This window comes from Leptonotus elevatus, chromosome 1 (assembly GCF_054856555.1).
Source record: "Leptonotus elevatus isolate MCC_2025b chromosome 1, RoL_Lele_1.0, whole genome shotgun sequence".
NCBI lineage: Eukaryota > Metazoa > Chordata > Actinopteri > Syngnathiformes > Syngnathidae > Leptonotus > Leptonotus elevatus.
In genome coordinates, this window is record NC_141239.1 from 29,879,863 (window position 1) to 29,895,097 (window position 15,235).

At 43.9% G+C, this 15,235-nt stretch overlaps 1 protein-coding gene across 1 annotated transcript; it reads right to left on the reverse strand.

Moving 5' to 3' along the window:
* Positions 1–84: 84 nt before the first annotated feature.
* Positions 85–15,235, reverse strand: LOC147181608 (myosin-1-like). Its single transcript, XM_086090403.1, has 39 exons — positions 15,008–15,235; positions 14,249–14,392; positions 13,930–14,086; positions 13,826–13,853; positions 13,592–13,700; positions 13,438–13,530; positions 13,291–13,354; positions 13,113–13,211; positions 12,936–13,039; positions 12,726–12,864; positions 12,265–12,383; positions 11,205–11,354; positions 10,587–10,757; positions 10,211–10,517; positions 10,058–10,134; positions 9,514–9,601; positions 9,303–9,420; positions 9,093–9,216; positions 8,663–8,799; positions 8,326–8,581; positions 7,868–8,110; positions 7,624–7,800; positions 7,410–7,555; positions 7,140–7,230; positions 6,661–7,050; positions 6,459–6,585; positions 5,817–5,935; positions 5,545–5,741; positions 5,084–5,267; positions 4,838–5,003; positions 4,146–4,270; positions 3,764–4,072; positions 3,484–3,687; positions 3,301–3,426; positions 3,053–3,223; positions 2,689–2,793; positions 1,973–2,068; positions 1,766–1,897; positions 85–1,134 (listed from the first exon to the last, which is right to left on the reverse strand). Exons 1-39 carry the CDS (start codon positions 15,209–15,211, stop codon positions 1,114–1,116), a joined length of 5,817 nt encoding a protein of 1,938 aa, XP_085946529.1. The 5' UTR covers positions 15,212–15,235; the 3' UTR covers positions 85–1,113.

The following is a 15,235-nucleotide window of genomic DNA, read 5'->3' on the forward strand; positions in this document are numbered from 1 at the left end:
GTTCCCTTATATAACAGATTGGAGTTTATTTAGCAGGGAAATAATAGGCTTATATGTATTTTTGCACAAATACTTTATTGCAATTAGAGCAACATCCATCCACTACAGAATTAAAGCATTGTATTTAAATTCATTCTTTGAGGAATCGGAACCTTAAGTTTCCATCCTAGTGTTCAAAATAGCAGGAAGCTAATCACCCGGAGCAGCAACATTTTGAAGAACTTTTCCATTTACTGTGGGAACTTGAGTTGGCCCATTGTTTGCACCAAAAATAATTAGGTCTGCAGATTCCCCGGGGCCTTTCTAAGTACCTCAGAGTCAGTAGGATCTTTCTGAACCAAGGTGGATCTTTTGATTTGATGGGCACATAGTGTATCATCACATAAATCTGATATCTCAACAGCATTTCTAGTTGGTGAAACATAATGAATATCTAGGTTGAAACATTCCAAAAACGAACTGTTTCTTTGGCATTTAATCACATGGTAGTTATCACTGGCATGTATAATAATAATAATAATAATAATAATAATAGTGGGCGACACGGTGGCTGTCTGGTTGGAACGTCAGCCTCCCAGTGCAGAGGACGTGAGATCGAGTCCGGGCTTCGGCCTTCCTGGGTGGAGTTTGCATGTTCTCCCTGTGCTTGCGTGGGTTTTCTCCGGGTACTCTGGTTTTCTTCCACATTCCAAAGACATGCATGTCAGGTTAATTGAACAATCCAAATTGCCCATAGGTGTGATTGTGAGTGTGGATGGTTGTTCGTCTCTGTGTGCCCTGCGATTGGCTGGCAACCAGTTCAGGGTGTACCCCGCCTACTACCCGAAGCCAGCTGGGATAGGCTCCAGCGCCCCGCGCCCCTTGTGAGGACAAGCGGTTAAGAAGATGGATGGAAGGATGGATGATAATAATCATTTTTTTAAATTCACTGCATTGTTATATTTGTGTTTTAGATGAAGTCCCAATTTTAACTGATTAAATGTAGAAGACTTTTGCACACAGCGGCTTCAAATGTGTATCTATCTACGTAAATATTATTTTAAGAATATGCCGCAGGCTATTATAGTGGTTCACAGGCCCAGCACATGCCTTCAAGATGGTTGTCAGAGATGATTACTCCCCGCTGTCTTTGCTCTGTGAAAAAACAAAGAACTGTCAGCTAGTCACTAACACGGACAGTCCCGCTACTGTAAATCAGGGACCCGGAAAAAAAAAATAAAAAAAATTGTGACCTATCATCACTAGTATTTAGTTCAATTCAACTAAATTTGGTTAAGTTTCTTTATGTTTAACATAGAATTAATATTTGATTCACATGGCATTTAGGCGTCATAATATTGCGACAAAATATGACTTTGTGCTAGCAAAGATTATGACTTTTGTTCTTGAAAAAAAGCCCGTTTTTATTCATGTAAGATTACAACATTTTATCACAACAAAATATTCCTTTGTTCATATTCTGGAAAAGATAACAGGTATTTTCCTTGAGAAAACAAAAACATAAGACAAAAAAATTTTGTCTCGGAAAAAATTGACGTTTTTTTGTGAAAAAGTTTTTTTTTTTTTTTTATTATTTAATCTTTTTTTCTTTTCGTAAATAGGCATTTTATACTTCTTGCAACCTTTACAGGTACATATGGTAGTTTCATTGGACTAGGTTCATGAGGGGATCCTTGGATCAAATTATCTCCTATGAAGTTTTTCTTGGACCCAAAGAGTTTAAGAACCTTTTGTGGTAACAACGAGAACACCACAATTGTCACACCTTGGCCATGTCCCGACTCTTGACTTTCATCTTGTTGACCTGGGACTCTGCGATGTCAGCTCTCTCCTCGGCCTCCTCCAACTCATGCTGCACCTTCCTCAGTTTGGTCATGTGGGCGTTGGCTTGCTCCTCCTGTGCAACATCAAGAGAGCAAGTCACCAACCAGACCAAGAACTTGGCTGGCGTGGTGAGAGACCAAGTACTCACCGCTTCTTCAGCCTGCCGCTTGTACACTTTGACCTTCATCTGGAGTTTATCCACCAACTCCTGTAGCCTCAAGGCCGTTTTCTTTTCCTCATCAGTCTGTGAGGAGGTATGACACGTTAGATTAGTTCCTTGAAGAGAAATATGTTATAGTATGGTGATTTAGGCTACCCACCTATTCGCCAGTCGTTATGAACAAATTCAACTGTAGTGCGGTTTATCATTCGTGACAGTCATTGGCTGAAAAACTTCTTATCTCTACTATCGGTGTATTTTTGTCTTCATTCTGTCACTGTGTCGGCAAAAATATGATTGGCCTGTGTTGGTAGTGGATGTTGCAGAGTCTTGACTGCATGTGTACGTTTTTGCTATGCTTAGTGGCTATTAAAAAGCTAACGAAATGAGAAATCTCGTTTTTGCTTTCCAATTCTTAGTTTTATGGACTGCGATTGTGACATACACTTCTAGTGCATTTTATCTCAATAAAATCACCTGTACGTCATTTATTTGTTGATGTAAGATGAGTTGGAAATGGTATTGAAGTGTGTTTCTTATAATTTATTTATTTATTTAATGTAGGCAATCATAAAAAATAAATATATATTTTGAGGGGAGGGTGGGGTGGGACGTCCGTGACTCACAGCTTTTTGCCGTTTGTAGCGTGTCCCTAATTGCTGTGAATACCGAGGGGTCACAGTATGTTATCCCTTCGACTTAACCTGATAGGTGAGTTCTTTAATCTTGCGTTCCAGCTTCCGTGCCCCTTTCACAGTGTCTGAGCTGTGTCTTTGCTCCGCTTCCAGCTCATTTTCCAGCTCTCGCACCTGAAAGTTTGCCAAAGGAGTCATGAGAATATTTCTCTGAAACTGATAATAGAAAGTCCGCAACAGTTGAATGGTGGCAAATTGGCAACGTAAATCTTCCTGGTTGTCCAAATCCAAAAGGCTTCTTCAGGTCTAAATCTTTAGAGCGGAATCCTCTTATCCATGTATTTTTTTTTTTTTTAAACCTGGATGACTGACAATCTACAAAGACTGACTCCCACAATTATTTCTTTCAGCAGGTTAACAGAAATTTGCTCACCCTGGCTTCAAGTTTTTGGAGCTGCTTCTTCCCACCCTTCATGGCGAGACTCTCTGCCTCGTCCAGACGCTGCTGCAGGTCCTTGACGGTGGTCTCCAGGTTCTTTTTCATCCTCTCCAGGTGAGCGCTGGTGTCCTGCTCCTTCTTCAGCTCTTCAGCCATGATGGCGGCCTGCGCAATGAAACCATGCTGCATGTTACATCATCGATGCCTTCATTGGCAAAGTTTGAAGCTGGTGTTGAACGTACATCAGTGATGGCCTTCTTGGCCTTGTCTTCGGCATTTCTGGCTGTTTGGACGCTATCGTCCATCTCGCCTTGAATCTGAGACAGGTCGGCCTCCAATTTTTTGCGGCTATTGAGCAGACTGGTGTTCTGTAAAAGAAAGATGTGTTACTTGTCCAAAGCCAGCAGATGTTTAGATGTTCAAACCTGAGAGTGAAGCAGCTGAACTCTCTCGCCAGCGTCCAGCAGCTCCTGCTCGGCCAATTTGCGGCTCCGCTCTGTTTGTTCCAGGGCAGCCCGGACTTCCTCCATTTCTGCCTGCATCAGGTTGCTCCTGCGTTCGGCCATAGTGACCTGGTCCTTCATGTCCTCATTACTCCTCAGGACATCATCCAGCTGAATCTGGATATCCTGATGGGGGATGCAAAGATCACATTGAGCGCGTTGACGCGTTGATGTTTGTGCACATTTCACAGATGTTGCTCACTTTCAGCTGAACTTGCACGTTCCTCAGCTGTTTCTGAGCCTCGGCCGCCTGCCTGTTGGCATGGCACAGCTGGATTTCCATCTCGTTAAGGTCTCCTTCCATTTTCTTCTTAACTCTCAGTGCATCATTTCTGCTCCTCACCTCAGCTTCCAGGTTGCTTTGAATGGAGTCAATAATTCGTTGGCTGTTTCTCTTCATCTGATCGAGCTCTTCGTCCTTCTCAGCTACCTTCTTGTCCACTTCACTCTTCACCTGGTTGAGCTCGAGTTGGACTCGCAAAATCTTGGACTCCTCATGTTCCAGGGAGGCCTACATGGACACAAGGGTGGTCACAAGGAACAGAGATTGACTACAATACTGAGTTGCAGCTTGCTGTCAATACCTCAGCTTCCTCCAGAGATGTCTGGGCTTCCAACTTTTCCTGCTCAGCTTGTTTCTTGGATTTTTCCAACTCATGGATGTTTTTTCCCATTTCTCCCAGCTGCTCAGTGAGATCCACTATCTCCTCTGGAATGAGAAAGTTGACCTTGCTTCAAATAGGTACAACTTTAATAAGGGCTTGCACAAAATATGGCAAAATAAAGGAAATACGTTGAACCACAAAGTTTGAATTGAGGCAACAAAAGTCTTTACGCCCCTCCACTCCCAACCTAGAACTGCAGGACATCTACACCAAGCACTGCAGATTAAGAGTCAGGATTATTGCCCAGGACCTCGGTCATCAAGGCCATCAAGGATACGACACTTGACATTCAGGACCAACATGGGAAGGCGTAGCAGTGACCTGCCCTAGGTAGCAGTCTTTCGGGAGGAGATGTTAGGACGTTAGGCGATAACAGATATTGTAAACCTCCTCTGTTTAGAGAGGACTTTTTTAGTTTGGCATAAATGGCTTCTCTCACATCTCTTACAAAATGTCAGTCCTCTCTGTCCAGAATTTGGAACTTAATGTACTCCCAAAATATTTTCCAATGGACTGAAGGTGAGACTTCGTCAACTAACAAGAAGAGTCAAGTTGCCTCAATTCAACATTACCATGACCTGCATGACTGAGAATCTACATTGAAGGCATACGTTGAAGGTTCTTATTTTCCCGCTTGAAAGTCTCCAGCTGTTCCAGGCATTCTTCAAAAGCATTCTTAATCCTGAAGTTCTCAGTGCCTAAAGATCGTACTTCTTTGAGCGCTGACTCCAGTTCTGTCTGACCCTCCTCATACTTCTGCTTCCACTCAGCTAGAACCTGCAGGAACATTTTGCACAGCTTGATGGTATGAAATATGAATCTTCATCATGTATCAAGGAAGGTCTTAGAAGAGTAACCTTATCAAAGGTCCTCTGCTTCTTGTCCACGATGGTGGCAGCAGCGTTGGACCTCTCCATGTCCATCATCAGGTCCTCCACTTCTCCCTGAAGCCGCTGTTTTGTCTTCTCCAGAGATGAACACTTGGAGTTGATGGCCTCCACAGCTTCTTCTGCTTCCTGTAGCCGCAGCGCCAGCTTCTTCCTGCCAGAAAGAAAAACATGTACACTATATCAAGGATGACTTAGACAGTGTGTTACACTGATGCTATTGTCATATGTCTTGTGCTTTATGTGCTGTTGCTGCCAAAATATGTCTTAATGACCTAGCTCTCCCCTAAGATAATATCCCCGTAAAGTAATGGGAATGTAGGTCCGTGCTTCTGTTGATGGTTTGGCCAATAAGGAAGGCCTTGCCCTATCCGCCCAACAGTAGTAAAAAACCATGAGGTTCTGCTCTCCGTTGATTTTGTGTTTCTTACTTGGCTTCCTCCAGCTCCTCATTGCGCTGAATAGCATCCGTCTCGTATTTGTTTCTCCACTGAGCCACATCGCTGTTGGCCTTGGAGAGACAGCGATGGAGCTCGGCCTTGGCTTCCTGCTCCTCCTCATACTGCTCTCTCAGAAGCTCACAGTCATGCTGCGTGGACTGCAAGCCATGAGCCAGGGCATTCTTGGCCTTCACAACAAATGAGCAGCGTATCAGCAGCTTGTCATTGCTTTTGTGCTATACGCGTCGCTCGTCCACGCTCACCTTCACCTCCTCCTCATTGAGTCTTTTTAGCTCATCAATCTGCTGGAGGAATCCTTGCTTTCCCCGGGTGAGCTGAGACAGAAGCACGGCTTTCTCCTCCAGCTGCCGAGACATTTCAACTACGCAATAAAAAAAACTGTTATAAGCAGTAGAGTTGTGAACGTTCACTAGCCTCATGGTTTGATTTGATTACGATTATCGTGTCAATGATTTGGCTGTAAATCCTTGGCTGTAAAGGCTCTCACAGCCACAGTTTTTTTTTTTTTCATTTTGTTCGAGTTAGTAGGGATGGTTGACTCATGGTAGCTCATTGATACGCTGGCTGTGTTTGCCTTGGCCAATTTAGTTAAAAACTTGTGGTGGAAACAACTCGCATGATTCCTTAAGTTATTGGCGTTTGTGACATATTTAATTTTTCATTCACATTCAGGTGCGCAACAAAGGATGTCAGTTAGATTATCATTAACACCCAGCATAGACATAGACACTACAAAAATCGGAATGCCGTGGGTCCAAAATGAACAAGCAATGTCATTACTGTGCGTTAATTTCAGTTATGGTCTACAGCTGTGTTGCCGATGCATCGATTATATAATTAATTTCAACTTTAATGCATTCAATGCATGTTCAGATCTTGCTCACCATTTTCTGTCTGCAGTCGAGCGTTTTGGTTGGAGACATCATTCAGTAGCCTCTGCTGCTCCTCCTCTTTAGCTTTGACCTCATTTAGTTGATCTTCAAGTGAGCGGCACATTTTCTCCAGATTAATCTACTCAGAAAAAGACAATCCCTTGTTTGAAACCAGGAATCTCACTGCTTGTGACTGGACTTGACCCTGCCTGACCTTGGCTTTGGCCACACTCTCCAGATTGCTAGACAGGTCGTCCATCTCTAGTCTTAGCTCACTTTTCTCCTTGTCTAGCTTCTGCCGGACCCTTTGAATGTTGTCCAGTTGCTCCCCCAACTCGACTACGGTGTCTGCATGCTTCTTGCGCAGGGCGGCGGTCGTGGCCTCGTGCTGCAGTGACCGCTCCTCCAGCTCTCTGCGCAGCTTGAGGAACTCAACCTCCTGCTTCTTGTTGGCCTCCAACTGTGTTGTGGTGGATGCTCGAGCCTCCTCCAGCCTCTCAGTGATGTCCTCCAGCTCCCGGGACATATCTGACCTCTGCTTCTCCACTTTGGCTCGTGCAGCACGTTCAGCCTCCATTTCCTCCTCTAACTCCTCAGATCGGGCCTGCAAATGAGAAATGGAAAAAAAAATCATAGTCAAGTCCAATGAAGTTCATGTGACTGGTCAAATTCTTCTTAACCAAAACTTAGCACCTGAATCTCTTTGATTTTTTTCTGCAGCTGTGAACCGAGAGCTTGTTCATCTTCAACCTTTGTCTGCAGCTGTGAAGCCTCAAAGTCTTTCCTGTCGGAGAAAGTTCAGAAACAACATGACAGTCAATGCCACATGTATTCTATTTGATTTTTTTTAGAATGTTGCTCTTCATAAAAAGTGTAGGTAATTTGGATTTTAGGTGACATTTTAGAATGAACCTAAAACGCACTGTAACTGTTACAGGTGACTTCAACCATGGGAAAACATACTTTCTAATCTTCTCATCAAGCTGCTGTTTCTCATTTTCTAGATCCATGATAGACTCCAGGGAAAGTTTGAGATCACCCTCCAACTTCCGCTTGGCTCTTTCCTGCTCCATCCGGATCTTCTTCTCGTGCTCTAGCGAGCCTTCCAACTACAACATTACGTGATTGCAGCGTATGTCAGTTGTGTCATCGTATTTGCACATGAGCGGCAACTCACCTCATCAACCTGCTGCTCTAACTTTGCTTTGGCCTTGCTAAGGATGTTGACCTTCTCCTCCTCTGCCTGCAGGTCATCCAGTGTCTGCTGATGGGCCTCTTGCAAGGCTTTTTTCTCCTTTGACAGTTTGGTATTGGTATCATCCTGACTCATGATCTCCTCTGTCATGTTTTTCACCTTTAACAGATAGTAAGATGTAACGTTAGATGTTACGATTTTAAGCAGAATGTTTGCGTCCACTCACCTTATTTTCCACTGCATGTTTCTCCTTCTCTACTTTGGCTAAGGTCAGTTCGAGGTCATCAATGTCCCTCTTCAGCTCTGAGCTCTCATCTTCAAGCTTTCGCTTCTTTGCCGTCAGCTCAGCGTTCATCTCCTCCTCATCCTCCATTCGCTCCATCACTTCATTCAGCTTGGCCTCCAGTTGGATCTTGCTCTTGATGAGTCCTTCACAGCGCTCTTCAGCATCCAGCAGGTTGTCCGACTCCTGATAAAGTACACAGTAAACATTTAGGAAATATTCTTCCTACCTTCACCCTAATTTCTCATGCTCAAATGATGGAAAATGACATGTAAACGATCATAAATGAAGGTTTGTACATTCTTAGATAATATTTCAGTAATAACTCTAACACAAGAAGAAGCTGGTGGGAACTTGATGGACCTTGGGTGCGATCAACCATGAATCGATTCAAAACTTACCGCCTGGACTTGGAGAAGAAGATCGTTACGTTCTTGTACAACAGAGACCATCTTCTCTTCAAATTCTCGCCGCCGGTTTTCTGACTTGGCCAAATCTTCTTTGAGCTTCGTGAAGTCCACCTTCATTTGGGCCATTTCCTTCTCGGCCTCTGCGCTCTTGAGCAGTGGCTTCAGTTTAAAGTACAGCTTCATCCACGGCCAGTGTTTGACGTTCATGAAAGAACGGAAATTGTACTGGATGGTATAAATGGCCTCCCTGTCAACAACAAAACATGTTGGCCCTATGACGAGATTCCTTACAATATAGAGATTGTGATTATACTGTAAGCATAATTACTTCCTGGCCATCATCTTCTGGTACTGCAGCCGGATCAGAAATCCACGACAGAGTGCCTGAGTGGACTTCACAACATGAGCTAACCGCTCATCTCTCATTTCCTCTAGAGCGCCCAGCAGGCCAGCTTTAAAGAATACCTGAAAGTGACGTCACCATCATTCCTTTCCAACTCCGCACTTGTATTGATGGAAAATTGAAACAATCACAGATTAATGTCCATATGTCTCACACGTGATTTGATTAATACAGACTTAATGACTGATGAAAGTATTGAGTATGTTTATAGTGGTGTTGGGGGCGGGGTTGATATTGATTTATTTTATTTTTTTATTAAAAGATTAAATCAGACAAGATCATCTCCCTGGTAAATGATAACAGCTTTGTAGCCAGATCATTAATTTTAACTCTGAAACACTTAAACTGTCAGAACCTTTGTGTGTCCAAACTTGTACTGTGTGTGGTCTACATCGATGGAGCCCAGAAGCTTCTCTGCTGCCTTCTTGTTATCCATGAATTGTCCTTCTGGAACAGCACTGGCATTAAGGATCCTGTATCTGCAAAAGCAACACCATATGTCCATAAGTAATTCATGTAAATGCTTTATTATACATTGGGAAAGTTCACCTGAACATTTGTTTACCTTTGCTTAAAGTCTCCGTACAGAATCCTGCTAGGAAATCCTTTCCTGCAGATGCGGATGCCTTCCAGCACACCGTTGCAGCGCAGCTGGTGAAGGACCAGGCTGTTCTCCATGATGCCTATGCAACACATTCATTCATGCGTTAACTAAACCAAGAAAACATCAAAACAACAAGCCTGTTACATTGTAACTCAAAAATTAGGAAGTCTACCTGGAGTTTTTGTCTCATTTGGAATGATGCATCTCACAAAGTGAGGATGAGTGGTCCTTAGGTTCGTCATGAGCTTCCCGAGGTTCTCCTGCAATAATTAGTATAGTTACTCTGAAATATGACAAGTTAACATGCCATTTTACAATTAATCTAAAGAGTTAAAACCTATCATTTACTATATGATTACCCTCACTAGAGTCATGGGTGAGCTGGGGTCTTTGCCAGCTGACTTTGGGCAAGAAGTCAGGTATACCCTGGACTGGTTGCCACCCAATCACAAGACACAAAGATAAATTCAGACTCACAAGCACACCTACGGACAATTTAGCGTCTTCAGTTTACCCAACAAGCATGTTTGGATGAGAGAAAGAGTTCAAGTACTCAGACAACTCTCTCAAGCAAGGGAAGCACATGCAATCTTCACACAGAAGACTGGAGCTGAGAGTCCAACCCAAACCCTCAGAACTGTGAGGCAGATGCCATAATCACCCCACCAAGCTGCATTGCAACCTGATAAAAAAAAAAGCTCTTCACTTGTTCCTACCCTGAACAACGCTGACACTGTTTGGAAAGATGCTCCCTTCTTCTTGGACACTTTCTTGCCTCCTCCAGCTGGTGCATCTGAATAAACAAAGTATGGCGCTGCTTCTTTATCACAGATTCTTCACGACAAAAGGAGACACAGTGAAAAAATTACCATCTGCTCCAGAGAACGTGACGTAAAACATTGCTAGGATCTTGACCGATGACTTTTGGTACAGCTGTATCACGGACTCGTTCAACGGGTCTTTGTTCTTCTCCAACCAGCCGCTGATGTTGTAATCCACCATGCCGGCGTAGTGCATCAGTGAAAAGTGAGCTTCTGGCTTGCCTTTGACCACTTTGGGCTTCAGGAAGCAGCTATTTTTGCCCAGATGTTGGTCGTAAAGTTTGTTCTTGAAGGATACGTCGGTCGACTTTGGGAACATACACTCCTCCTCCAGGATCGAGAAGATGCCCATCGGCTAGTAAATAAAAACAGCACAGTTGACATCACGTGTTGATATTCCTACACCTAAAAATGGATCATGTACCTTCTCAATGAGCTCAATGCAAGCCGCCAAGTCCATGCCAAAGTCGATGAACTCCCAGTCGATGCCTTCCTTCTTGTACTCTTCTTGCTCCAGGACAAACATGTGGTGGTTGAAGAACTGCTGCAGCTTCTCGTTGGTAAAGTTGATGCAGAGCTGCTCCATGCTGTTGAACTTCAGAGCAGATTTGAATGGGAAGACATCAACCACTGATATGAAGCCAGCTGTCTCAAGCATATTGGATCCAATATTTATAAAGTTAATATTAACTGATCAATTCAGAATGTTTGTAAACAATAAGCACCGGGATACTTCCAGGTGGCAGACCATGTGTGATATCTGCTGATCTGAACTGGTGTTTGGGCTCGCATTGCCAAAAGGCTTCTAAAGGAAAGGATTAGTGGCGACATTGGAAAATGCTTTGCCTTTTGCCAACTGGACGAACGTGTGATATTATAGTGAATTGTTCTATAGGGTTTTTGGAACAATAATCCACAAACGTTTGTAGATCATTAGAGGAAAAGAAACTTGTACAAATTATTTTTAGCTGTCTTCAACTGCTTGGCTTTGTTGCAAGTACCCGAGATAATAATCCTGTTTTTATGAAATGGAATAACCTACATCAAAAATTTCGAATCCAGCAATGTCGAGAACACCAATGAAGTGTTGTCTGGGCTGCTTGGTGTCCAGCTGCTGGTTGATGCGCTGCACCATCCACAGGAACATCTTCTCATAGACAGATTTGGCCAATGCGCCTATTGCATTGTAGACCTGACAGAAGGACAATAATGTTAGAAGAACCAAATGGATTTGTGGTATTGCGGAATCGGGGGGGGGGGGGGGGGGGCTGTGGACCGGTGGGGTGCCTGGCGGGCCTGCAGTGCCCCGTCCTGCTGCGTTGGGTTGGGGGCGCGGGCCGTGTTGGGGTGGGGGGCGCTCCTGCTCCTGGGTTTGCTCTCCGGCCGGTGGCCCCGGCGGGGCCCGGGGGTCGTCCTTTGGCGCTGCCGCGGCCTGGGGGGCCCTGAGGTGTTGCGCTTGCTCTGTCCTGGCATGGGTCGACGGCTCCCCTCTTTGGTGGAGATTTTCATGCATGCCAGATCCACCACACCAGCATCTATCGAAACTCAGACACAATCTGCTTCTTCCTCAGGTCATTGAATCGGTGGAGGCTGGTGTCTGTGGATCTCACTCTGCTTCGTCTGTCCTTCCTTCCTTTCCTCAGTCTCTCCTTTGGTCTCTTGAGGTCTCCCTGATTTGTTGGAATTTAGATGTTTCTGGGGTTGGTGAAGGACTCTGGTTGGTGGCCTGGTGGGTGGTGGGTGGTGTCTGGTCGGTGCTGGATTTCACTTTCCTTTCTTTTCTTTGGTCCTTCCTCGGGTCTCCTGACGGCGGTGTTCGGTTTAGGTGAACGGTATGGGATTTTTTAATAGGTTTTTGGGGTATTAAAGAATACACATACACTCACACACACGCACACACGCACACACGCACATACACATACTCACCCACATTAAAAAATTAATAATACATTAAAAAAAAAGAAGAGAGCAATGATGATGGCATGTCAAATCGGTAAAATTACCGAATGAACAATACTGAGCTCTTAAAGAAAATACATTTAAAAAAACAATAAAGATGCACTTGCTCACTTACAGCATATGTTGACAGATAGTGATCGTACCTGCTGCATATTTTGTCCCTTGGTGACATACTCGTTGCCCACCTTGACGCGTGGGTAACAAATATTCTTCAGAAGGTCAGCAGAGTTCAGACCCATCAGATACGCTGCCTTGTCAGCCTCTGTAGTTTTAAGCAAAGTTTAATCAAACTCTGTTTGTTTAAAAGAGGTATGATGTAAATCAGCGGTCACACCCAGAATGAACAAAAAAAATCTTTCATTTCTAAATGTCCCAGACGTTAGATACATTTTGGAGTAGAATGGATAAAAGTAATTTTATGCCATTATACAAACAAGAGCAGGGCTGATGTAAAATAATATTTTGACAGGTTGACTGTGTTGAGCAATAAAATATTTTTGTTGTGACCTCGTTCCAAATGGTCTACAGATTGGTACAGGTCCATGGCCTGGTTACTTAGGACATATCTCATTCTTAAATGTTTGAGTTTGCGGGATGTCCTTACCTTCAGTGCAATCTGGTTCCGCCTGTTCTTCTCGCTGTTTCTGCTTGAACTTCATGTTCCCATAATGCATCACAGCCCCTGTCAGCTTGTAGATGGACATCTTTTCCTCTTGGGTGAAACCCAGAATGTCGAAGGCCTCCTGAAGTACAAATGAGATGAGCAATGTTGCACAGTGCATCCTCTACACAAACTAATTGTGAGCACACTCACGTCTGTGGCCATCAACTCCTCAGCATCATCTATGCTTTTCACGCTGATCTCACCATGGCTAATGAACGCAAAGTCGTAAGGGTTGGTTGTGATGAGGAGCAGGTCTAGAGATGAACAGGATGACATATTTTGGGGAAATGTTTTTGAGAGGACATTGAGCTGTGAGCTCAATTTTACCGATGAGTTCCGGCTTCTTGTTGCAGGTCAGCTGATAGAAGATGTGATAACTCCTCTCGGACCCCAGCTGGAACGACACCCTGGACTTTTCCAACAGATCTTTCAGGAGGGAAAATGAAACGTGACTTTTGGTTGTATTGATCTCTTTAATATGATAAGAGCATCTTGGAAAACGTACATGTTTCGATATCTGCTGATGCTAGTTTGCCAGTTGCGCCAAAGTGTATTCGGATGAATTTACCCTGAAAGATGGAACTTGGTGTCAAGGTGGAATAGCATCAACAACCAGACGGTTGCTTTTTTATCAAAACCAAAAGCGACTCACAAAGCGAGAAGAATTGTCATTCCTCATAGTTTTGGCATTCCCAAAAGCTTCTAGCAGAGGGTTGGCCTGGATGATCTGGTCCTCTAGGGTTCCCTTTGGACAAGCAAATTGGTCAACCACACATCTGGTTCTCCATGAATCATTGATGACCAACCTTCATTTTGTTGTTGGTTTCCTTCTTCTTGTCTGCAGACACAGCAATGGTGGCAAAGTACTGAATGACCCGCTTGGTGTTGACTGTCTTTCCTGCTCCAGATTCACCGCTGGAAGCAACAAACGTATTAGCATCTCCTGACAGATGCTTCTGTGTTGACATTTCAGGGTAAACCAAAATGCCAAACTTTGTGAGTTGTTAATTTGAAGAAAACAAAAAAGGTTCTCTGCTTACGTGATGAGGATAGACTGGTTTTCACGATCTGTGGGAAAAAAGACAGTCAGGTGACCAAATCATTGACGCAAGTCCTGAAGAGTACCATTGTAGTCCTGGCTTACCTGTCAGCATGAACTGGTAGGCGTTATCGGACAGGGCGAAGATGTGAGGCGGCACCTCCATTCTCTTCTTTCCTCGGTAGGCCTGGACCACTTCGGGGTTGTAGACCGGCAACCATTTGTAAGGGTTGACGGTCACACAGAAAAGACCAGAGTACGTCTGTATAGAAAGCCGTTTGAGCATTTATTCCGTATCCTTGATATCCATCTTAAAGGTCCATATACTAGTATCGCAATTAATTAATTGCTGTTAGAATTATGAGTTGGGCAAAATCTCAACATTGACCCGGAAAGTTTGAGAAACCCCGCTTTCGAGACCTACGTATATCATCCAGGCGGCGTAGCGCTCCTTCAGGTTGAAGAGTACGGCCGGCTCATGGAGGTGCGTCATCATGACCATGTCCTCAATCTTGTCGAATTTGGGAGGATTCATGGGGAACACTTGATCCTCCTGCACAGTCAACTTCTGTGGACAAAAGTCACACCAGAATTCAACATGAATGACACCATAGTAATTACAACAGTTTATTATTGAAGACTCTAAAGTGACCATAAGTGCCAATGAGAGTATAAATGTATTATTTTTTTGTCTAATAAATGTGTCCTTTGATTGTTGGCGACCAGAACATGGTCTTCTCGCCCAATTGCAGCTCATCGGCAACCCAAATAAGTGAAAAGTTACATATGCTAGCTTTTTATTAAGAAAGTGACATTGGATTCATTGTATTTTTGTACTTTTATTATCGCTGTGGTTGTTGGTTTTTTTCAATTAATGAAACTAAAATGTAAAAATAAATAAATAAATAACAGTGTTCCATAGATAGGAGAGGGACCAGGCTCTGCTGTGAATAGCAAAAATATATGATTAATTGAAGCCCTCCAATCTTTTATAAATACCTATAGATGCTACAAGGTTTCAGCAAAGCACTACTTTTGTCTAAATAAAGCTCCTCAACTCACTTCAACATAGTGCCAACCTTGGCACTAAGCTTCAACGGAACGGCGCCAAAGTGCCTTAATTGATATATATCGATGCCGAAAATTGGAGAGCTGAAGATGAAAACAGAAAATGTCCACACACCCTGTCGTCTTCCGTCTTGACGTTGACTTTTCCATCCGCCTTGTCCTGGATGGTGGCCTTGACGTACACCTCCTTGTCCTCACTGGCAAAACAGGCCGTTTTGCTGTCAAAAGGCCGGGCCTGCGCCTCTGTCCTTTCCCGTTCAGACTTTCGGAGGTACTGGGAGGCTGGCCCAAAGATCGACATCTCGCCGTCGCTGCTCATGGTCACTACAGAAAGTCTCCTTGC

Bases quoted from the DNA above. Each gene is read 5' to 3' on its own strand.
- LOC147181608 (XM_086090403.1), bottom strand. From the start codon at position 15,211: ATGAGCAGCGACGGCGAGATGTCGATCTTTGGGCCAGCCTCCCAGTAC. The intron at 2,069-2,688 runs GTTAAGTCGAAG...ACCTCCTCACAG, and splicing joins TTAAAGAACTCACCTATCAG to ACTGATGAGGAAAAGAAAAC. The intron at 1,898-1,972 runs GTGAGTACTTGG...GATGTTGCACAG, and splicing joins AGCGGCAGGCTGAAGAAGCG to GAGGAGCAAGCCAACGCCCA.